The sequence below is a fragment of the Raphanus sativus genome, chromosome 2 (assembly GCF_000801105.2).
Source record: "Raphanus sativus cultivar WK10039 chromosome 2, ASM80110v3, whole genome shotgun sequence".
Lineage (NCBI taxonomy): Eukaryota > Viridiplantae > Streptophyta > Magnoliopsida > Brassicales > Brassicaceae > Raphanus > Raphanus sativus.
The window spans coordinates 37,824,251-37,846,343 of record NC_079512.1 but is presented as its reverse complement, the minus strand read 5'-3'; the positions used below and the strand labels follow the sequence as shown (position 1 = coordinate 37,846,343).

At 34.0% G+C, this 22,093-nt stretch overlaps 5 protein-coding genes and 1 non-coding gene across 11 annotated transcripts; 4 read left to right on the top strand and 2 right to left on the bottom strand.

Moving 5' to 3' along the window:
• The first annotated feature begins 231 nt into the window (after positions 1 to 231).
• LOC130508266 (peptidyl-prolyl cis-trans isomerase CYP21-1) lies at positions 232 to 1,963 on the top strand. Its single transcript, XM_057003675.1, has 7 exons — positions 232 to 520; positions 705 to 786; positions 904 to 951; positions 1,051 to 1,074; positions 1,160 to 1,342; positions 1,421 to 1,496; positions 1,573 to 1,963. The coding sequence occupies exons 1-7, from the start codon at positions 422 to 424 to the stop codon at positions 1,733 to 1,735; spliced, it is 675 nt and encodes a 224-aa protein (XP_056859655.1). The 5' UTR covers positions 232 to 421; the 3' UTR covers positions 1,736 to 1,963.
• A 3,880-nt stretch (positions 1,964 to 5,843) lies between these two features.
• LOC108840701 (actin-depolymerizing factor 9-like) lies at positions 5,844 to 6,873 on the top strand. The gene is made up of 3 exons (XM_018613529.2): positions 5,844 to 5,930; positions 6,041 to 6,303; positions 6,473 to 6,873. Exons 1-3 carry the CDS (start codon positions 5,916 to 5,918, stop codon positions 6,621 to 6,623), a joined length of 429 nt encoding a protein of 142 aa, XP_018469031.1. The 5' UTR covers positions 5,844 to 5,915; the 3' UTR covers positions 6,624 to 6,873.
• Positions 6,874 to 7,346: 473 nt separating this feature from the next.
• Positions 7,347 to 7,420, top strand: TRNAT-AGU (transfer RNA threonine (anticodon AGU)). The gene has a single exon. It is a non-coding gene; the product is annotated as a tRNA-Thr (tRNA).
• A 1,278-nt stretch (positions 7,421 to 8,698) lies between these two features.
• On the top strand, positions 8,699 to 10,307 carry LOC108840821 (PTI1-like tyrosine-protein kinase 2). Of its 6 annotated transcripts, none has more exons than XM_057003669.1 (5): positions 8,699 to 8,892; positions 9,105 to 9,190; positions 9,358 to 9,592; positions 9,687 to 9,773; positions 9,858 to 10,307. In XM_057003669.1, exons 3-5 carry the CDS (start codon positions 9,449 to 9,451, stop codon positions 9,921 to 9,923), a joined length of 297 nt encoding a protein of 98 aa, XP_056859649.1. In that variant the 5' UTR covers positions 8,699 to 8,892; positions 9,105 to 9,190; positions 9,358 to 9,448; the 3' UTR covers positions 9,924 to 10,307. The 6 variants fall into 6 exon arrangements, with proteins under 6 accessions (XP_056859649.1, XP_056859648.1, XP_056859647.1 ...); XM_057003668.1 differs by having other exon boundaries at positions 9,086 to 9,190; XM_057003674.1 differs by having other exon boundaries at positions 8,702 to 8,892; positions 9,469 to 9,592; positions 9,858 to 10,304.
• A 1,701-nt stretch (positions 10,308 to 12,008) lies between these two features.
• LOC108822876 (transcription factor MYB32-like) lies at positions 12,009 to 13,157 on the bottom strand. The gene is made up of 2 exons (XM_018596072.2): positions 12,770 to 13,157; positions 12,009 to 12,671 (listed from the first exon to the last, which is right to left on the bottom strand). Exons 1-2 carry the CDS (start codon positions 13,030 to 13,032, stop codon positions 12,077 to 12,079), a joined length of 858 nt encoding a protein of 285 aa, XP_018451574.1. The 5' UTR covers positions 13,033 to 13,157; the 3' UTR covers positions 12,009 to 12,076.
• Positions 13,158 to 16,622: 3,465 nt separating this feature from the next.
• LOC108842870 (beta-galactosidase 11) lies at positions 16,623 to 20,820 on the bottom strand. Its single transcript, XM_057003666.1, has 17 exons — positions 20,497 to 20,820; positions 20,309 to 20,404; positions 20,096 to 20,208; positions 19,936 to 20,002; positions 19,764 to 19,856; positions 19,539 to 19,682; positions 19,361 to 19,455; positions 19,165 to 19,270; positions 18,860 to 19,063; positions 18,607 to 18,774; positions 18,342 to 18,517; positions 18,154 to 18,263; positions 17,964 to 18,073; positions 17,760 to 17,870; positions 17,567 to 17,671; positions 16,982 to 17,476; positions 16,623 to 16,901 (listed from the first exon to the last, which is right to left on the bottom strand). The coding sequence occupies exons 1-17, from the start codon at positions 20,704 to 20,706 to the stop codon at positions 16,767 to 16,769; spliced, it is 2,538 nt and encodes an 845-aa protein (XP_056859646.1). The 5' UTR covers positions 20,707 to 20,820; the 3' UTR covers positions 16,623 to 16,766.
• Between the last annotated feature and the right edge of the window lie 1,273 nt (positions 20,821 to 22,093).

Here is a 22,093-nt window from a genome sequence, read left to right as displayed (position 1 = left end):
AAGCTGAGTATTACGAAATGAAAAGGACAAATCTGGCCTGAAAAGTTTTTAGATATCTTTTCAATCGGGTAGGGTAATTGCAAAGAATACTACCAATAATGTGCAGACGATGTTGAAATAAAAAAGCCCATTTGATTGGATAGTATTTGAAAGAGAGAAAATAATAAAGGCCCATTAATCGTTATTCAGGCCCATTAGCACATCACAAAGAAGACAGAACCATCTTCGACGAAGAAACAGAACACACTTGTTGGAGATCGATTTTGGGTTCAGACTCTGTCTGTAAACTTGATTGCCGCGAAGATTTACACAATTTCCACAGCATCGAATCTTAAAAAGAGCGAAAGTTTCTCTCTTTGGAGTGAGATTTGGAGGGTGAGATCGAGCTCTGGAGGGTGAGATGAAATCTTAAGAAGGAAAGATGGGAAGAGAGATGTCGTTTTTGTTACAGCCCAGGTGCCTTCTTCTCCTCGTAGCCCTAACGATCTTTCTCATCTTCGCGCTCTTCAACACCGGCAAGGTACCGATCTGTTTCTTTATGAGAGATCTGATTCTCTGAAATGAAACCCCTTTTTGTGGTTCTCTTTAGTGTTGCTTGTATTTAGTTAAGCACACGTGAAGTGTTTTAAGTGAGTTTGCAAGTGTATTAGCAATGTGGAAACTGGTTTTTAGCTCTTCCAATGTTTATATGTTTGTGTGCTTAGGAGGAGGAGAAGCAAGTGATCCAGGATTATGAAATCACACACAGAGTGTTTCTCGATGTTGATATCGACGGCCAACGCTTAGGTAAAAAGGACTCTACTTGATATGTATAATATTGTTTTTATGTACATGAGTTTTTGCGATCTCTTCTTTGCCATATACTTCCTTCATTGTGTGTTGCTTTCGCTCAATGTGTTGCAGGCAGGATCGTTATTGGATTATATGGCACTGTTGTACCCAAAACTGTTGGTAATGTCTTCCATCATCTCTTGACTGCAAACTTTACAGGATTCTGTTAAAAACTGTTTAAACAGTTTCTGATGGTAGAACTCTTTTGTTTCTTTGCAGAAAACTTCAGGGCATTATGCACAGGTTTGTACTTAGATGGTTGTGTTTATATCTTGGAATTGGGTTGCTTCAGTTTCTGATTAAAAATGGTTCCGAAACGCTGACTTAGGAGAGAAGGGGAAAACTTCAAGCGGGAAGCCTCTACACTATAAAGGAACACCATTTCATAGAATAATATCTGGATTCGTAATCCAAGGAGGAGACATCATCCATGGTGATGGCAAAGGGAGTGACTCAATCTATGGTGGTACCTTTCCTGACGAAAATTTCAAGATTAAGCATTCACATGCAGGTGAGTGCGCTTATACTAAACTTACGAATGTATTCTTGTAGTTTATCATGTCTTGACTTAGGAAATCAAATTTTGTAGGTGTTGTAGCGATGGCTAATACAGGACCTGATTCTAATGGCTCACAGTTCTTTATCACTACTGTCAAGGCTAGCTGGTAACTCTAGTTTTATTCATGATTTTTTTAAGTGTAGAGTTTGGTATACCTATGTGTGAAAATCTTGTGTGCACAGGTTGGAAGGGGAGCATGTTGTGTTTGGGAAGGTGATACAAGGAATGGACAATGTGTTCGCCATTGAAGGTGGAGCCGGTACTTACAGTGGCAAACCAAGGAAGAAAGTTGTGATTGCTGATTCTGGAGAGATCCCTAAAGACAAATGGGATGAAGAGAGATGACAAAACGTAAAAGCTTACACATCGCAGCAAATCTTGGTCCTTTTCCTATGAGATCCTCTCTCTCTCTCTCTTTTTTTATTTATAGTTTTGCAGATGTGATGATCTGAATTCTGAATACAATGCCAATGTAGTTAGTGTTTTTAAAGCTGGACGCATCCTGTACCTCTTTACTTCAGTTTTCTTTTCTTCTCATGAATTTTACTTTATTTATATGATTTTCTTAGTTCAGTTTACATTTAGGTAACTATACGATATGTTTATGTCGTTTCAAAATATAAGATGTTTTGAGTTTTTAATGTTAATTTTAATTTTATTGGAAATAACTCAACCAATTAAAACTTAGTCTTTTTTATAAATGGTTGAATAATTTTAGAACTATATCTATAAAAAAAATTTTAGAAGAAAACAAAATTTTTAATCTTTATGCACTGAACCAAAATATCATGGAGGCAGTATCTGATATGTGCGATGAGTTGAATTACGGTAGACATGATAGTTAATTGATTATTAAAGGACATTTTAAACTTGTTAAATTAAGTAGACTCATCTTTTGTTGGTTGGGAAAGATCAAAACCAAAGATCAAAACATCCAAATCATTGCCTAATATTTCACAATTTCTAAAGTTTATATTTTCTTCTTATCCAATAACACAATATTGAAAAACAACAAAAGAAAATAAAGGATGGTATGGTGAAACGAATAATTACAAAGAGGAAAAGACCACACAAGTATTGAGCAACAAGTCAAAGCCTAACTACTGAATAACTTTAGAAGACAAGCCACCGAATGTTACAAACAAAACCTCCAAATAACAAACTACAAAGGGAGACATTAATCAATTAAAATCATAAGACATGTAAATAATAGATAGATACATAATAATTCTATCATCTACTTACACCTCATCAAAACTCATGTATGGGCTATTGTTATCCACACATTTGCAGAGACGTGGTTATGTCCCCCTCAATGCGTGTGTGATTGTTTTAATAGCTTTTGATGATTTAGATCTTCAGTGTTTGTTTGCTTTTACACTTACGCGTTATAATAGGGTCTTTTTCTGGTAAAAGAAAGTACAACGTTGAGTATTTTTCTTTAGGTTTTTGTATATTTGCATGTGTTTATAAAACTGCGTTTGAAACTATTAAAACACTAATAAAATCTCATTTATTTCTGAAGTTGATTAAATACTTCTTAAATCTTACAAGATACTCTGATCTAGAGAGATCGAATCAAGTTAAAATTATGCTGATACAAAGCAAAAAGGGAGCAGGAAGTGTTAGTACTGTCGAGCTTATGCGTCCATAAAATTTTCAGTAGCTTTAAATTTTAGTGTTTTGGCTTCTTATCTAATTGCGCCCGAATAATAACAGATAGGGGTCCATAAAACTCATGTCTATGTATAATAATCGTATATACCTACTCAATCTATAACTATATCTAAATTCATGCATTTTCTAGAAAACCATATGCACATGTGCTTATGGCATGATACAGTATATTGGTGTGAATTGCTCGACTTATAGCATACACGTTATGGACAATTTCATCGTAAGACTATACTATAAACTTCGGGACTGCAAAATTCTTCTTGGAATTGTTTAGTGGCTAGCATCACCGTATTTTTAGGTTTTATTCTGTGAACCTTTTATTTACCGACACCAAAATATTATGATATTCAACGGAAAACAATGTGAATCAGGCTAATTAACTTGTAACCCGAGTTGCATAAAGTTGATCATGGTTAAAATTGGGTTATCTAAATACGCTGACTTTTAGATGAATATTCAGGAACCTCCATATGAATACTTCATATTTTCATTCATATCTGAACGTCATTATCTAATAGATGAATTCATAAAACCTAGACGTTTCAGTTAATAAAAAGATGGGGAATTTTCAAAAATACCACTTTCAAAGTACCATTATTCATCTTTACCACCACTAAAGACACATTTTCAAAAATACCTTATTTATTAAAATAGTAAATACTCTTATATTTTTGTTTTTATATGTTTTTAAAAATTACAATCCCAGATTATAAATCCTAAACCTCCAATTCTAAACCCTAAACCCAAAATCTTCAACTTTAAACCCTAAACCCTAAACTATATACCCTAAATTCAATATTCTAAACCCTAAACCCTAAAGTCTAAACTATAAATCCTAAATCCTCAACTCTAAACCCTAAATCCTCAACTTTAAACCCTAAACTATATACCTTAAATCCTAAAACATCAAATCTAAACCCTAAATCTTAAACCTTCAAATCTAAATTCTTCATTAAAAATAGTGGTAAAAGTGGTTAGTGTAAACATGAAAAGTGGTACTATGAAAATGATATTTTTGGCAATTTCTCTAAAAAGAAAGAGCAGAGACTTCAGTTCCCTCTTTTTTTTTTGCTAAAATTTGGGATTCTCTTATTTTGTTGGAACTCACGTTAAAGTTTCTTATTATTGCTTCATATTTTGTTGTTAAACCCAAAATGTTTGAAGTTTCAAGTTAAGCTTTTCTTCAAAAAGTTTTGCTACTGTCTTTACCAGTCAATCGAAAACTTATCTCGCGTCTTCCTAAGTTTCGTTATCCAGTATATATTAAAATTCTATTGTGTCTCGTTCCTTAGAGTCCACGCAAAGGTTCCCTTGAGCCTTTTTGAGTAACACAAAATTGGAGAGACCAATGAAGGATGTAGGAACGGGATCATCCAGTCCTATTATTTGGGACCAGCTTCTCTCGATTCCTCGCGTTTTTCTTTTTTCTTTTCTCTCCTTCACTTCTTTTGTCATTTTTTCAGTTCTAATTTAATCACCCTCCTTGTTAATATAGATGTAAATAGTTAATTATGCTTTGCTTATTTGTTTTCATTTTCATTAGCACTTGCTTTCTCACATTCTATAGTGTCAGTGTGGTTATATTTCTTCAAAAGAATAACGCATGTCTAATGTTTAGTTTTTGATGATATGTTCAAAAATTTACAAAGAAAAACGTCAGGACAAGAAAATGAGAAATTTCAACCTTAGACACGCATATGTTCAAATTGTTTTGATTGCCTTTTTCTGATAATAATGAAGCCAAATAAGTTGCACACCACTACACCAGTATGTACATCCCATAGGTATAAAGCCAAATTCAGGCATGGAAACATTTGGAACTTCTGTCCTAACACTAACACCATCGTGATTCTCTAAGCACAAAGTAGTGCATATGGGTTGAACCTTTGTATAAATAAAAGCACTATCTCAATATATTTCTATTATGTTTGAGTAATGTTTTACAACTCTATATACGCAACTTTGATTCTGATTTTTAAAATATATCATTTTATATAAGATGAATAACACCATTTAGAAATAAAGTATTCATGGAAGACATAAAAATTATTTTACACTATGTTTATATAACTGTGAAGAAAACAGAGCAGTTATTATTACATGCATTGGTACACGCACGGGAAAAACACAGCTAGCAAATGAAAGTTGAAACCGTAAATTTTGGCAGTGAGGAAAAAGATTTTAAAACACTTAATATGGCTTTAAATTATTAATAGGTGAATTTCCCACTATTATGCAAACATACAATGATAAGTTTCTATCCCGAGTTGATTTTCTCATTAGCAATTGGCTAACATTAACTAGCATAGGTTAATTACTTGCTTTGGTAAACCCACAAATTCAAATTTAAAAGAAATAGTAACTATTGTTATTTTCAGTGAAATTTAAAAAAAAAGGCTGTAAACAACTATACTTTTTGAAACATTTTTTTAAAAACATGTAACTTTATGAAACAGAATGTAGGAATTAGTAGTACTTTGTAACTATTGTTATTTTCAGTGAAATAAAAAAAAGAACTATACATGGGTGTTCGTAATTATAAGTATTCATAACAAAAGGCTGTAAGCAATCAGTCAAAAAATGTTGTAAACAACTAAACTTGAGAAAAAACCCCTCAATATTCTGATAAATACATCAAATATCTCCGTAAAAACATATATCAAAGTGCCAGTCGCAAGGGTGGTAATTTCCTGGTAGTTTCGTAATAATTAGAGAAACCTAGTGGCATTTACCTAACCATTTACTTATATAAGTCACCAACCTTCACTCTCCTTAACACACACTTTCTCTCTAAAAACATTAACTAAAGAAGAAGAAGGCGTACCAACTTAGCTCAGCAACACTCACTATGGCTTTGAAGACGGTAAAACCATATATACTATATAGTTTATATCACAGTTTATAAACAATTATTTATTTGTTTGTCATTTTGGTGCCATACATATTCGAAAGTTTTATAACCATTTGGTGTAGGCTTCGACGAACGGGATGTGGATGTTGGAAGACTGCAAGAGATCGTTCATGGAGATGAAGTGGAAGAAAGTGCACAGATACATCGTTTTCAAGATCGAGGAGAAATCCAAGAAAGTCGCCGTGGACAAGGTCGGTGCAGCCGGCGAGACCTATCATGATCTCGCCGCTTCCTTGCCGGAGGACGACTGTCGCTACGCCGTGTTTGATTTCGACTACGTCACCGTCGATAACTGCCGCATGAGCAAGCTCTTCTTCATCACCTGGTAAGTCGTGTTTCAAGCCTTGTAGCTTCCTTCTCAAACTGTTGAATTTACTCTTTTAGCCCCCAAAAAATCCTCTTGGTTTCCAACTAAACCAAACCGAAAAAAAACAATCACAATTATACCAAACCGATCCATAATGCATTCAGTTTTGTGGGAACATATAATATAGGTCGCCGGAGGCGTCGAGGATAAGGGAGAAGATGATGTACGCGACGTCTAAGAGCGGACTGAGAAGAGTGTTGGAAGGCATCCACTACGAGCTTCAAGCCACCGACCCAACCGAGATGGGATTCGACAAAATCCAAGACCGGACCAAATAAAATATTTACATTCCATTCAACCGGAGTTAAACCGTCAGTGATGTGTCATTAACAGCAGTAATTATCTATTAATGTTCGTTATTGTTGTTTAGTGCTTAACTTGGTATGTGAGACTTTCCTTCCTTTCCTTCTATTGACAAGAGTTATCAACTATTGGTGGTTCTGTTTGTTAGTCTAAATGTTGAATGTTATTTTATGTCTCTTTTTGTCGCTAATGCTTAAATAAAATAAAGCCTCATATTGTATCAAATATGAAGAAAAAGGAGTAACACATATAAAACATTAATAACATATGATGTAAGAATATTTTTAAACGGTGGATAACCACAAGATGACAATGTGTGATTTGTGCCTTTGTGGACTGTAGTTGATAGAATTTGCATTCAACATATTTCTTAGATGTTATGTTTATAAACTTTTCCAGACTGGGCCTAATTTTGTAGACTGGATTTGGAATTGAGTTTTTATGGACCTGAAAGAGTTGAATTTACTCAAGTTGCATGTCTTTATCTGTAGAAGAACACACGCATCACAGGATCCAAATCCTCTAATGGATCTTTCATATTTGTGAAAGGGTAATGAATTTAGAATAATTGGACGGCCTAGAAAGTTGCGTATGTTTATAAATTATTTTCTTGGGTCTCGATCCAATCCTTACTAAAGCCCAACTAAACCAAAAGCATTCTTTGAATTATTTCGGCATACTTTCCAGAGAGCACAAAAGCTCTCGTAGCTCAGTTGGTTAGAGCACCCGTTTAGTAAGCGGGAGGTCTTGAGTTCGACTCTCAACGAGAGCATTTTCGGTAGTTGCCACTTTTATCGTTTTTGACCGGAGAAAACAAAAGTCTAACACTCACCACGACAGGAAATGTTTGTTGTGGATGGGAAGGCTTTAGTTTATCTAAATTTGAAGACTTTGAAGTCTTTATAATTCCCTACCTAACTCATCGTTTAATGCGTTCCATCTTTTAACATTTCCCCCAGCAGGTAAAAGATGAATAAAGTCTGATGGTCGTTCTTTTAAATTTAAATATTTAAGACACTAGAAGAGTACCATTGTCTTGTTAGGTTAAACCGATAGAGCTCTCTAATATATATATGTAGTTTGATCTTTAGCGTATCCCTCACATTCCACGAAATCTTGTATCTTGTATATATATCATTGCATATTTTCTTGTAGAATCATCAATCTTGTAAGCATAATATACAAACCACAGTTCTGTTAGGAGATATCTACATTTTCTTTTTGTGTGAACGCTGTGTATTTACTTGAAAGTTGAAGAATATGGTGATAGACTGGTAGTGAAACTCTGGTTAATTAATACTACTATGTTAAGTCGAGCGAAAAACACTTTGTTTTGATAAAGACATTGTACAAAGTACCAACACAGACGCACATCGTATGCTTTGTACTAATATGAAAATGATGAAATTAACGAAAGGTAAGCTAGGTAACAATGAATAGAAACATGCACTAATAATAGTGAATACCCCTTTCAATCGTTCTCAGGCTTCTCATCCTTACATAGCTTATCCACTTCCTTGAAATGTCAAATCTCTTGGGAATAATAACCAATGACATTTGTCAAGCATGGGTTTGGCTTTTACGCTATCCCTTGTTACTCCAAAAGAATACAATTTAGAATCAAAATCGAAAATAGACGGTAAAATAGAAAAAAGCTTTAGAAAATCTTCACATCTTTTAGTAGACTGTAGAATATATCAACTACTACGAGAGATACAATCATACAAAAAAAAACACACACATTTTTAGTAGACTAGCATAAATTCTATGATACATAAACACTAACAACTATTATATGAACCATAAAAGATTTGTATTTACTGAAGGCCATGTGATCTTTTTTTTATTCTATTTGAGTAGATATGATAGGAAAAATGAGCGGAAGTAAAGATGAAATCTATAATATAATGAGGCACTTGAGGCTCTCCCAAAATGCCACGTCAGCGTTTTTACGTCTGGGCTTTTTTGTTTTTTTCTTCTGGGCTTTTAATTGAAACACCTGTAAGCCCATATCTCTTCTTCTCCACTTATGACTTCTTCTCGACGTCACAAAGATCAGATCCTGTGGACCCCACCTCCATTTTCGAGTTTGGTTTGGTTCTGAGGTAGATTTCGGTTTAACTTCCATCTTTCAGTGTAACCCTTGAATATCTCGATCTCTTTGAATTCACTTTCTCCGCCGATGAGACGCCTCCGTTTCATGTAACGCCTCCTCGAGCATCTTATATATAGAGGTCGTCTACGGTGAGTTTACTTTGCCTCTTAACTTTTCTCTCCCGACGTTTCTTCGTGAATCTCAGAACCCGCCGTTACGAAAATGAACTTGTGAGGATTGTTTCGATTCTATTTATTTGTTCTTTCCACCGAAGGACAGAGATTTCGTTTCTTCATATATAAAAACTTTCAAAATTTTATTTGTTTTTTCCGCGAGGAACAGAGCTTTTCGTTTCTTTTAGACATGAGCAGAATCGGGGGGAGCGGAGTAGAACAATAGCCAACATCGTATACAGAGAGGCCTACGATGGCTTGCCACAATCAACAGGTATGTTATCTACTATCTCCACCTATGCGGTGAGGAATTCTTGTGCTTCGGAATTTTATATGTAATAAGGAACATAAAAAAGTCCAGTTCAAACAACAAACTGCAAATAAATCATAACTCTCTGACCTAAGCTTTGCCAAATCTCTTTATTAAAAAAATATTTGAAGTAACCTGTTCGAAAGTGACTGCTCTCAACCCCAACTAAGAGGAAGTCATAATCCTTCTTGTCTCCATCATCGTATGATCCACAGCTAAAACATGTGTCTTCCCATTTGCAGATATGATATGACTGGACAGTTGACACATGTGTATAGCTTTGGGGTTGTACTCCTTGATCTTTTAACAGGGAGGAAACCTGTGGATCATACGATGCCACGCGACCAACAGAGTCTTGTAATATGGGTATGTTTCTGTTTATCAGGGCCTGTCCAAATCTGTATCCTGCTCTGTTTTAATCTCCTTTCTTAAAACTTGAGGTTGCTGTTAATTATTTCAGGCTACACCGAGGCTTAGTGAAGACGAAGTGAAGCAGTGTGTTGATCCAAAGCTAAAAGGAGAATATCCTCCTGAATCAGTAGCTAAGGTAACTCAGTTCGTATCACTGGAATTACATTGTCTTGTCCTTTTTAAAAAAATCTCTAAACTTTTTGTAACGTGGGAAATGCAGCTAGCAGCGGTCGCAGCATTGTGCGTGCAATATGAAATTATGAATCAGAGTTTAGACCGAATATGAGTATAGTTGTGAAAGCTTTGCATCCACTTCTCAAAACTCCAGCACCAGTTCCAGTAACCGAACCCTGAGTTTGTGCAACAGAGTTGGATTCCTTCGTTCATACAAAGTTAGAATCTTTCTCTTTGATTTGGGGAAGAAAACAAAAAAAAAACAAAAAGTAAAAGTAAAAGATCATCTTTATTTGAGAGGATGGAAATTATTAGTTTGCATTTTGGTGTGAAAGGAGACAGTTTTTTTTTTAATTTTGCATGTGTCATGTGTGGATTGGAAACAAGGCTTTTTTTTTTGGCTGTGCTTGTCGTGGAGAACAATGATGTATTGCATTTGAATATTTGGTCTCTTCACTATATTGACAACTCTTTTAAGGTTATCTGGTTCGACCGTTTAAATGGTTTCTTCTAGGTATTTACAGAGTCAACACAGTTCATGACAAGTTGTGTAGTGCATTACAAAACAGATAACCTATGAACTGTCCCTTGCAAAAAATTGTTATTGCCAAGTCTTCCGCCCTTTTTCTCTTACGTTTTAACAACAAACATGAGAAGGTCGACAATAGTTCGTAAAATAAAATATTACAAAATACATTTGCCTGTAAGAATAGAGAAACATGACATGTCAAGTAATTCAACTGACATACTCTTTTGACCTGCATATGTTCAAGAAATATTACAAGGATGTTGTATAGCTTAGGGAGGAAGAGGAGAGAGTAACATTATCTCTTCTGATAGCTAAGATTATGAACATTGATAATATTTATTAGATGCTTATTTTTTATAGGCAAATACTTATTGCTGGATCATGTTTAGAAGTATTGATAAGTCTTCCGAGAGAAATTTACATTTTCAAGTTTACTGTTGTTTTACGGTCATGAGATACTTCTATGAAAATTGTATGCATATAATTAAAATCTTACAACTTCTTTATGTTTTCCAATCCTTGAATAACAAACAAAACATTAAGATAAAACATATTTGCAAGAAAAAAAACAAGATATAATATAGTTAATTTTAACTTTGATATATTATAGAGAAATTTCCTTGGATAGCCTTTAATTTAGTTTCACAAGAATAGTCCTCAAAGAAAAATAATCCAAAGAAGTTTTATTAAAAAGTAAAATATACATTTATATTTCTAAGGTCAACTAATCTATACTTAGGATTTAGAGTTAAGGGGTAGGTTTTGGGGATGTGTTTCAATTTTTTTTAAAAAATAGAAAATAAATATTATAAATTTGAAAAAACACCATTTTGGTCATTTTATTTGTTGAGGGTTATTTTGTGACAAAACCTTAAAATTTTATTTGAGAGAATTACCCAAATAATAATACTAAATACATAATGTTTAAAAATAATCATTAAGTTGAAAAATAATATTACAAATAATTGAATATGAAAGCAAATGAAAATTCAAAATACAAAGCCAATACTTTTGTGTCTTTATGGCAAAAACATTACTTCATTTCAAGCACATGAAGAACAAAATACTGCAAATTTTCCCACAAACTACCATTAATTATTTTGATATAGCAACCTTTGTTCGCCACGTTACAAAACAATTAGGATTTTGTAAACTAATACAACCAGAGGAGAAAGTCTTAACCCACATTTGACAATATATGCTACAAAGACAAACAAAGAACCACTCTAATAAGAAAAGAACAAAGACTTTGCTGAATAACTCATCATTATAACAATATCTGCGGAGAAGTGTATATCAGAGAGTACATATTGAATCCCACTAAACTCCATCTATGAAAATATTTATTATCACATTAAACTTAATGTGCTTTGTCACGGTTGAATCATTCTCTCTTTCCCACTCTACATAGAACTGTTTGTCATGATGCATTGACTTTGGAGTTTTTTTTTTTTTTTGCTTGAAGCATTGACTTCGGAGTTGCATGGTTTCTCTCTGTTACAGCTTTTTCTCCCCAAAACATGCTAGCGCAGCAGCTTACCTCACCATAAATCCAATAATTTTTCACATGCGAGAGACCACTTAACAACAGATCTCCAAAATATTTATATAAAGCAACAATTCCTTCAACGACCCCGCGCTTGCGCGGGGGATACGCACCTAGTTAGAAAAAAAGAACAAGTATGTTATTATCACAGCTTTCAATAATTCGTAATATTTTTTCATTACATTTCAGTTCAGTTCATTTCCAAACTACAAAAATCCAAAACACTAGTGTTTAAACCCAAGAAGTCATAACCAACCACACTACAACTAATGTCGCTTGAAGAATTGCTGCTACTAGTACTGTCTTCGACTTGACAATTGACATTATGGCAGCTACACTCCTTACCGTTGCCCAACCTAAAACGGCATGCAGTGCATCTAAACTTCTCTCTTCCAAACCGGAGTTTGGTCTCATCATGGTGCTGCTGTTGGTCTTGCCATGGCGGGCTGATTCTAAGCTCAAGATTCAAATCTAAGCACCTTTCTTCAACAACAGAATACTCAACTCTCTCTTTTTTGCAAATCAGTCCTTCCTGATTGTTTCTCTTATTATCCCCACAACTTTCCTTTATCTCCAACTGACGACTGAAAGAGAGAAACTTTACAAGCGAGTCCTCTGTATCTCTAGGCTCAGACGAAACACGAGGAGCTTTGGTCTCGTTGATTGGCCGATGAGTAATGGGATCAATCCCTCCTCTCAAAAGCTTCCTCTTCACATGTGTATTCCAGTAGTTCTTAATCTCGTTATCTGTTCTTCCCGGCAATCTCGTCGCAATAAGAGACCATCTGAGATGAAAAACAGAGCATAAGAAACAGAGTATTCTTAAAACAGAGCATAAGAAACAGAGTATTATTAAAACAGAGGATCTTGTTATGGTTCTCACTTGTTCCCGAGGAGGCTATGGAGTTTGATGATGAGGTCATCTTCTTCGAGGGTGAAGTTACCCCTCTTGAGATCAGGACGGAGATAGTTAATCCACCGGAGACGGCAGCTTTTGCCGCAACGGAGAAGACCGGCGGATCTCGGAAGAGAACGCCAACAGCCTTCGCCGTGAGACTTGATGTAAGAGACGAGCTTATCGTCTTCTTCTTTAGTCCAAGCTCCTTTGTTCGTGTGGTCCTTCTCGCAGCAAGGAGACCTCCCCATATCTGATGATGATGATCTTGTGACGATGAAGTTAGGGTTTTATGGAGAGATGATGTTTAAAAGAGAGAGATAGAAAGGTGGGAGGAGGAAGGTGAGCAAAGCCTAAATTGTTTCTAGAAGAGAGTTGGTGAGACACGTTTGAAGGCAGTGGCTAGTGGGCTCCGTTTATGATTTCTTATTTTCCCTAAATTTAATAAAATTTAATTTGTAATAGTATTGTTTTTATTTTATTCTCTGAAGTCAAAACTATTAAACTGCAATATTCAGACGATATTCTTAAATATGTCAATGTGAAAATGCTATAAAACATTATTCATAATAAATGTTATTTTAATATTTTATTTGTTACATAAAAAATATCACTTTACAATTTCAATACATACTATATTTATTTTAGCTGAAAATTAATTATAAATTACATTAATTTTATAAATAGTTTTATTTATCTCAAATACTATTGATTAAAAATATGTAATTAATAAAGATTTACATATATTTCTGTCACTTTTTTTAATCTATATTAAAAATATCAAACTGATATTTATTTAAAAACGGAGGGAGTATTGTACTTGAATATTCCTAGAGTATATATTGTTATTTGTTAATGAAAAACTACAGACCATAACATATATGTTATACATTTCTGAATTTGAATCTAACATTTGTATAAATGGTTACGGTGTTGCATTTTCCGGAGGAGTTTACCACTACACATTACCACATGTTTACCAGTTACCACTTGATTGAAATGCAAACGTAGTATACCACAACTCATTTGACAAAAAAAAGTCTACCGCAACTCACAAGATAATGCATTTTTTCTTGTGATGTTTTGCATTTTCTTGCTCTCTTATTTAAATATGAATGCCAGTTTACAAAAAAAACTCAGAGGATAATTTGATATTGTGTAAGAAATATTAATAATATTGTAAGAATAAAAACGGATTTGATTATAAAGGTTATAAGGATTGTTTTGGAACAAAGCATGATGGTTTGGTACTGCATAGAATCATGGGCATTTATTTATCTTACAATAATGAGAAAATAATAGTTGTCTCAGTCAGTTTGGTAAGGATTGCAAGAGCATCCAAAGTAGAATATTCAAATCAATAGATTAGTCTGATTAGAGATGTTAGTTAGAATTTTCAAAAAAGAAAGAAAAACATGTTAGTGATGTCTGTCAACATTACTCAGATCGTTTTGTGGAATTTGAATTAGTTAGAATATCTTCATTTCATTCTCAAAACTCCATTTATTTTTGAACAGAAGTAATGATAAAAAAATCACATAACTGAACTCTTATAAAAACTTTATCTAGAGGTGGCAAATTCAGGAGCTCCTACAATGTACAGTTTCTGGAATATCTTGCCTTTCGTGAATATTTGAAAAAGAATAAGCAAAGGTTAGGCCAAAAAAAAAAAAGAATAAGCAAAGGTAAACTAAAAATGATATCTACAAAACTAAATATGTCAAGAAAAATAGTGTGGAAGGTGAAGCCTCACGTGGAGTTTGTAGTATTAGTAATGTGATGAAAAAGTATAGAGTGGTTTTCTACCTGCTTTCTTGGTTTTCTCCTTTAATGATTTGCCCTAACACGTACCTTTTTACTTTTCCAACCACCAAATTTAAATCCTTGAATTATTTTATCGTCATTAATTCAAGCTTTTCTAAAATTGTAACGTCCACCTAATTGTGTAAAACATGGTTTTTTTGGCAAACTGTTTTGGCAAGCCTATCATGAAATAAATCATTGAATTGGAACTCTATCATATAGTCTGATATGATCTGCTTGCATACAGTTATTGTAAATGCTCGTGAACATTCTTTTTGCCTACCATAGCAAATATTAAAAGACATAGCCTTCTTAATGTTTATGTATTTTGCAATTTAGTTTAGCATTACATAGGGTAGTCAGTGGCGGATCTAGAAAGTTGTATTATAGGGGGCAAAACTTTGAAATTTTAGAAATGAGGTATATTTTACCCTAGATTTGAGATTTTGAGGGGGGCAAGTTTATCCAATTTCTCCAAATATGTTACAAATAGCATAGATTTTTTTTTTAAAAAAAATCCATAGGGGGCAGATGCCCCACCCATCCATGCTGTGCATCCGCCACTGAGTTGAAGTTTTTGTAACAATATATGTGTCCAGTTTGCTCAATAAGTGGAATTGTTTGTTTAGACCAAACATTAGTGGTTAATTCAAGGATTCGAGTGGTACGTCGTTAAACTATAGTATTAGATGCGGAGAAGATAAAGTATCAAAGCCTATGGTGGTGGGTAGCACAGCTGTTGTTCTCCTTCCTCGGAAAATTTGACGATAGTGAATAGCAGAAGAACAAGTGAACGATTCTTAGAATCACCAAACCATATTCACCCTTCAAAATAAATATCTTAATCATTGTATCATATGAGTTACTAATAGTTTATTTAACCCGAAAATTAGTCTAAAATCAGGTTTACTATATATATACAAGAACCAACATTCTTGACGCTTTTAAAAAATAGATATATATTTGTAATAAGTATCAATAAAGAACAGATAAATAATAAATTTGGTGGCTGACAAAAAAAAATTTGGTTTTTAAAATTGTTTGTAGATGTTTTTTTTTAGAAAAGGAAAGTAGGTTACTGGTAAGAGTTTGTTGGATACCTGAAAGACAATCTTAAAGAGTTTGGTAGATTTCATGGTGTACATTTACTCTGAACTGCTACCGACACAATAGAGTATTTAATTTATTAACAATAAAGAAATTGGATAGAGTATACATGTGATTTGTTGTCCACACACCAGACACACCTTGAAATAAATGTACATTACATATTACATACTCCGTATGACTTTTTTTTTTACTCCGTATGACTTTTATAACGTATACACACCTAAAATGGGCACCAATACATAGTGCACTATCCAACATATATTTTCCTAACTATCCTCAGTACATTATATTTTTTTCAAAAAAAAATTACACGCATGTTATTGTTAGGTTGCAAATCTTCACATTCCATAGAAACAATTCTTTTACGTAAGAAACAAAAATTGGGAAATAAAGCTAGTTTGCTGACGCAAAAACATAAACGCTTTACGTCCATTAGTGGGTGACTGTCAACCAACATTATTTCCTTACCGTTTCTATTGAAAATACAAAAAACAAAGAAAAGGTTTTAAAGAAGCTTCCTACCTAACAAAACCTAACACGTTATGTTAGGTCCAGTTTTAGGTCATGCCCCACTTTGTAGGTATCAACCAATCTTTGGTAGATATCCAACAAATTTTGTTAATTGTTATCATCATCAGTGTAATTTCTAATGAACAGTAATGCAGCCATGAATCACACGATTAGTTTCAACCCAAAATGTTAACTTTAACTTTTTACTACAAAATCGTATGGTCGTGGATTAAAGAGTTTAGCAACTTTGGTATTGACCAGCTCCTCCTCAATATGTTATTTTCTCCCAAACAAAAGGACACAGTAAATAAAAGGGTTGTTTTTTTTTGGTAAACTAATAAAAGGGTTGGTTAATAAAACAAATAATGGTTTAAATATGTAGTTGTTATTTGCTCGGATCATATTCTCAATATCTTACTCGGATGTAAACGTTTAAATTCAAGAAACCAAGTACAAACAGAGAGACAAAATTCAACACTGCCACAACACTTTCTGAAATTGGTCAATTAAACGCAGAATATTTTTTTGCCAAAATAAACGCAGAATATGAACCATTCAACCCTCAGTTCTTCTTGCCACGAGCACACTTGACTTGCACGGCAAGCGTCTTCACAACGTTCTTACATGAATCCTTCTTGTCTTGTTGGAATGTGCTTTTGTTCACCGGAATCACACACTCTGCTTTTCCCAAACAATGCTGCACAAGTTTCTTTCGTTAGTTACTTCTAAAACAAGCTACACATTGCAAAACGATAAGAAACAGAATCTGATTTTTACCTTCTCAACGACTTGCTTTGAAACAGGAGCATTACAAGTACCAAGTGTGAAGTTTCCACAATCACCAATAGGGTTTCCGAAGCTAGCGAACTCAACGGCTGCGATCTTCTTATTGCCTGAGCATTTAAGAGTAGCCGTGAGACTCACTTTATCTGTGATGGCTTGGACCTCGTCTTTCTTCCTAATCCAGTGTCCAACACTTGGAGTGTAGTTTTCTCCGACGTAAGAACAAACAGTGTCTCTGTTGACGATGACAAAGTCTATAAGCTCAGGCTTCGCATTAGGCTCTTCCTCGAATATAACAAGAAGATTTTTCTTGGGCTTCAAGAAAGATCTAGGGATGTGATATTCTACTTGCGTGGATTGGTTTAATGGATTCAAGAAAGACATCCAATATCTTCCAACGCCTTCTCCGTTCACCCAAATCAACCCTTTTCCCATTCCACTCATGCGTATCGCTGCTGCGCTTTCGCTCTCTGGTGCATCGAAGTAGGTCTGAAATGTTTCACATTCATTAGGTCATTAGACATTAATCTCTACATTACATTTTATATAGTCTTGATTTTTTGGTTTTGTTTTCTTCACCTGGTACCATGTCATTCCTGGTGCTTTTCCAGAGAATTTCTCCCATTTGACCTTCTTCAAACCTTTCCCGGTTTGAATTCTGAGTCTTTCTCCTTCCATACCGACCTAAATATCGATAAACGGATCAAACAAGTGGTATATATGCTCAATGTTTTGAATCAATTGCAGATATATTAAGAGATCGATTTGAAACCTTGTTCCCCCATTTGCTGCTTTCAGTGAGATCAAGTGTTCCAGAACTCAATCCTAAGATGGAAACACTACGAGGACCGGTGTATCTATGCTCCAAGTAAGATCCACTATCCTGTAAAAACAAAACAAAAATCCCAACCACTTAAAAAAACATATATTCATCTATATATAGATTCAAAAACGTTGAATTATATTTGTTACTTACTGGAAATCCAGTGAGAACACCAAGCATAACAAGGTGATTCTCTCCTGCTTTTAGTGTAACCGGTTTCTGGAACACAAAACTTTTCTCGTCATGGCTTCCATGTCCATTTCCTGGTGGTAGAGAAACATATAACATCATCATCATAGCTTATTTTCATTTTTTTTTTACATCATTTCTTCACAATTCTTACCAAGGTATTTTCCGTTAAACCAAACATGCAATGCGTGGCCAAGACTAGCAATCCTCAGATCAGTTTTAGCTCCTTTCTTCTTAGGTAATTGCTTCTTATGGACCTTGAAGCTGTAAGGCAAAACTAACGTCAAGATTCTCTTCGTTGTTTCTTTTATATATATATAATCAAATGAAATGAGTATTTACCTTGTTGTGTACCATCCATAGTCTGATTTGTCTTTAGTCAAACCGTAAAGCTCAACGGGTACGTAATTGTTACCTTCTAGCTTTTTAGGCAATGGCTCGGTGAACACTTTGAAATCAAACTTCTTGTTCGCCTTCTTAGACTTCATAAAGTTTCTTGAAGTGTGGTGAGAAACAATCTGGTCAAGTCCAAATAAACAATAACACGTTATTAACTTTGTTATTGTTTTTCCTTGAATACACCAGAGTTTAATAATGTTTTCTTCACCTGTGCAGTGTTGTAAACAACAGTTTTACAATCTGGAAGAATACTAATGGAACGAGGAGCTATCACGTATTCTTTCCCCCTGAATTTAATGGTTTCTGCAGCTTCGGTGTTGTTGTTAGCCAAGAAAGCTGCACAAGATTTAGTTCCGGGCTGTTCGTAGTATCTAATCTGTAATTACAAAAAAATATAAATAGTTGAGTAATTTCTAAATAACGGAATCTTTCTTGATGAGTAATACATGCTATTTTGATACCTCTGTATCTTTTCCAGGCTTCTCGGTTCGAGGCTGACCCCAAAGAAGTGGTTTCTTGCAGAGGTTAAGAGCGTTGTGAAGATGTTTAAGATGACCATACTTAGGCTCTTTCTCTAAACCATATTCATCAAGAGGTGCATCATCGTAGTATCTAGTGGTTACATAATGGGCAGAGGTTCTTCCGAAGTTGGTTCCTCCATGGTACTACAAGATTTATAACACAATAAATACCCATTTTTGAACAATAATTTCTATTGTAAGATTTTAAAGGCAGTTTAGTAGAATTCAAGGGGTTATTATAATACCATGTAGTAGTTCACATGACTTCCATTCTTGGAGAAGAAGCGAGCAACTGAGAAAGCAATATCTTCTACTGATCTTTTAACTGGCGAATCGCCAAACACACGGAACCTGTTGTAGTAAATTTTGTTCTTAAACCATGGACTTTCATGAATAAATCTCAAGTTTCTACATTTTTTAACTAAAAGAGTAAAAACTCACTGAGTTGTCCAGTTCTCAGTCCATAAAGACGGTTTGTTATCTTTGTTTGGACCAGGGAAAGTATCACCGCAATGCCTTCCATTGCAAGCATTGATCTGTTTCAATGTTTTTGCAAATCCTATAAAACATTTTCTTCCATTTCAGACAAAACACAACTTATACATTATAACGACTTTACCATAGGATCAGGAGCATCGTTCTGCTTGCACATAACCCATGGGATCCCAAGATTCATTGAGTCGACCAACTTTGATCCCCATTTAATGTAGTTTACTCCGTCTTGTTTATATGCACGTTGAACCGCGCTATACTCGTTCTCTATCTGCAATTCATATTCATTACAAAACCGTTCATATTTATAAAGATCATTAGGTATATGTGTGTTAGGATTTTTGTGCGAGACCTGTCCTAATATAATGGGGCCTCCTTGTGAAGCAAACAATTTTTCCTCCTTCATTTTGTCGAGTACCATCCGTACATATCTCTCTGTATGTTGCTGCAGTAGTTTTTTTTGTTGTCATATATGTTAATCTCTTTACTTGTAACAAAGTCACACATTTGTTCAAATGTAATACCTTGAATTGTTTATTGTCTGTACGGAAGAAAATTCCAGGAACTTCTCTAAGCCAATAAGGAAGTCCTCTAATATAAAACAAATCACGTAAAACATTATGGTAAAATTTAAGAAAGGAATAAGAAAAATTAAAAAGAAGAGATTATTGAATTTATTATTACCCATGAGTCCATTCAGCTTGGATAAACGGTCCAAGCCTCAATGTCACGTACATGCCATTCTTCTCAATCAACTTTATGAACTTCACCAAATCAGCTCGTCCCGAAAAGTTGAACTAATGAAAACAAACACAAAAATTTCTTAAAATCCAAATATATGTAATGTTTTATATGTTTGAAGACGATTCAAACAAATCGGTTTGAGTTTGTAACTACCTTTCCTTGTTCAGGCTCATGTACATTCCAGAAAACATATGTTTGAATGGTGTTCAAACCGCCTTGTTTCGCTCTCTTGATGATACTTGGCCACATCTAGAAAAAATCCAAGAATCTCTATATCAATACAAAGAAACCTACAAGAAAAACTAAACAGATATTTATTTGATTGAAATGTATATATATACTTCAGGAGTGCTGCGAGGATAATGAATAGAGCCAGAAAAAAGAAGCTCTCTTTTGCCATTGACGATCAAGGATGTTCCATCATAAGTAACCTCCTTACTTTTCGTCTTCTTTTTCCCCTCTTTTTTTTTCGAGGCAAATGTGCAAGAAGACGAGAGGAAAACCACAAGAACGGCCGTTAAGAGCCATCGATGAAAAGAATGCTTTCTCATTGAACTCTTGAATTGATTTTGCTTATATTATATTGTAGAACAAGAAGCCAAGTCCTCTTGGAACCTCGTCCTTGTCGGAGGAATAAAAAAAACAACAAGGAGAGCTCAAATAACAAGCTATGGAAAAAGACAATGATATAAGAGAATGTTTAGCACTCAACTTTTCAGGTTTCAGAGATTTTTGCGCGTCTGAAATAGAATCCACCGTTGTATCTTTCAAACTCTTTTTTCTCCTTTTTTGATTTATTTGTTGGATTTTATTTTGTTTTCTATTTTTAAAGTTTGTTCTAACCCATTTTTAGCCTAATATGAGGGCAAAGTTTGCCCGGCAAACACATAACAGATTCTCTCTTTTGTTTTCCTTTTCACAACGGATTCTCTTAAATTATTAATGTGTTTTTTTACCCACTTCTTCACCTATGGTGTTCAAATACATAACTAAATTATTATTCATACAAAAACTATTTATATTATTGTTTCTAATTCTCTCTAACAGTCAAACAGTACTTTAAAATATTTAACTATATAGTATAAGATTTAAATTCGCTTTTAACTCTGGTCCATTTTAGACCAGAAACTTCTTAGATTTTTTTTAAGAAACAACAGATCTGGCTAGCTTCATATTTGTTACTGTGATCGGTTAAAAAACAGAGATTGTATTTTAAGTAAGTACAAAATAAACATTCCAGACAAAAGAAATCGTGTGCAAATGTAGCTGGAGAAAAGGAATAACACTAATCATATTAGATAATACTCCCTCCATTTTTAATATAAACTAGATCTTGATCCGTGCGACCACACGAGTATTAATTTTTAGTTTTTATTTATTTATACTAAATAGTATATTTGTAATATTTGATCGTTTTATATTGACTAAGTTAGGGGTGGATATTTGCATATCCACTCGAATTCGGTTAAAATCTATTCGGGTTTGAGATTTTGAGTTTAAAGATTCTAGCTCTATTCAGGTATTTATAAAATTTGGTTCCGGTTTTATTAGGATCTTTGCGGGTTTGATAACCCGTTTAAATTATTTTTAATTTTTTTAAATTTATATATCTTTACACTATTTGAGTAATGTAAGCCAAAGTACCTAAACTAAAATTTTAAAATAGGTTTAACTTGAATATTTGGATGAAGAATAAATACATATTTTAAGTATTTTGGTATTTGATTATTGTTTATCTACTTTAAATGTTTACTTTCGGCTATTTTTTATATTTCAAATATTTTAAACAACTTAAAATAACTTATATCTTGGATATTAACTCGAAAATAGCTAACACATTGAAATAAATAAATATGATTTAAATACATTCGAATATCTGAAATATTTTGTTCAGATAAGGTTTGGTTATGGTTTTTTCTAGATACCAAAATGGTAAAT

What these genes read in the sequence shown, in the direction of transcription:
- LOC108842870 (XM_057003666.1), bottom strand. Translation starts at nt 20,706, where the DNA reads ATGAGAAAGCATTCTTTTCATCGATGGCTCTTAACGGCCGTTCTTGTG. An exon ending in CAAGCTGAATGGACTCATGG is followed by an intron (nt 20,003 to 20,095) that starts GTAATAATAAAT and finishes GTTTTATATTAG; the next exon opens with AGGACTTCCTTATTGGCTTA. An exon ending in TATGGATGGTACACAACAAG is followed by an intron (nt 18,264 to 18,341) that starts GTAAATACTCAT and finishes TTTGCCTTACAG; the next exon opens with CTTCAAGGTCCATAAGAAGC.
- LOC130508266 (XM_057003675.1), top strand. Translation starts at nt 422, where the DNA reads ATGGGAAGAGAGATGTCGTTTTTGTTACAGCCCAGGTGCCTTCTTCTC. An exon ending in TATCGACGGCCAACGCTTAG is followed by an intron (nt 787 to 903) that starts GTAAAAAGGACT and finishes AATGTGTTGCAG; the next exon opens with GCAGGATCGTTATTGGATTA. An exon ending in ACTACTGTCAAGGCTAGCTG is followed by an intron (nt 1,497 to 1,572) that starts GTAACTCTAGTT and finishes TTGTGTGCACAG; the next exon opens with GTTGGAAGGGGAGCATGTTG.
- LOC108840701 (XM_018613529.2), top strand. An exon ending in AAGCTCTTCTTCATCACCTG is followed by an intron (nt 6,304 to 6,472) that starts GTAAGTCGTGTT and finishes CATATAATATAG; the next exon opens with GTCGCCGGAGGCGTCGAGGA.
- LOC108840821 (XM_057003669.1), top strand. Translation starts at nt 9,449, where the DNA reads ATGTGTCTTCCCATTTGCAGATATGATATGACTGGACAGTTGACACAT. An exon ending in AACAGAGTCTTGTAATATGG is followed by an intron (nt 9,593 to 9,686) that starts GTATGTTTCTGT and finishes TAATTATTTCAG; the next exon opens with GCTACACCGAGGCTTAGTGA. An exon ending in CTCCTGAATCAGTAGCTAAG is followed by an intron (nt 9,774 to 9,857) that starts GTAACTCAGTTC and finishes TGGGAAATGCAG; the next exon opens with CTAGCAGCGGTCGCAGCATT.
- LOC108822876 (XM_018596072.2), bottom strand. Translation starts at nt 13,032, where the DNA reads ATGGGGAGGTCTCCTTGCTGCGAGAAGGACCACACGAACAAAGGAGCT. An exon ending in CATAGCCTCCTCGGGAACAA is followed by an intron (nt 12,672 to 12,769) that starts GTGAGAACCATA and finishes TTTTCATCTCAG; the next exon opens with ATGGTCTCTTATTGCGACGA.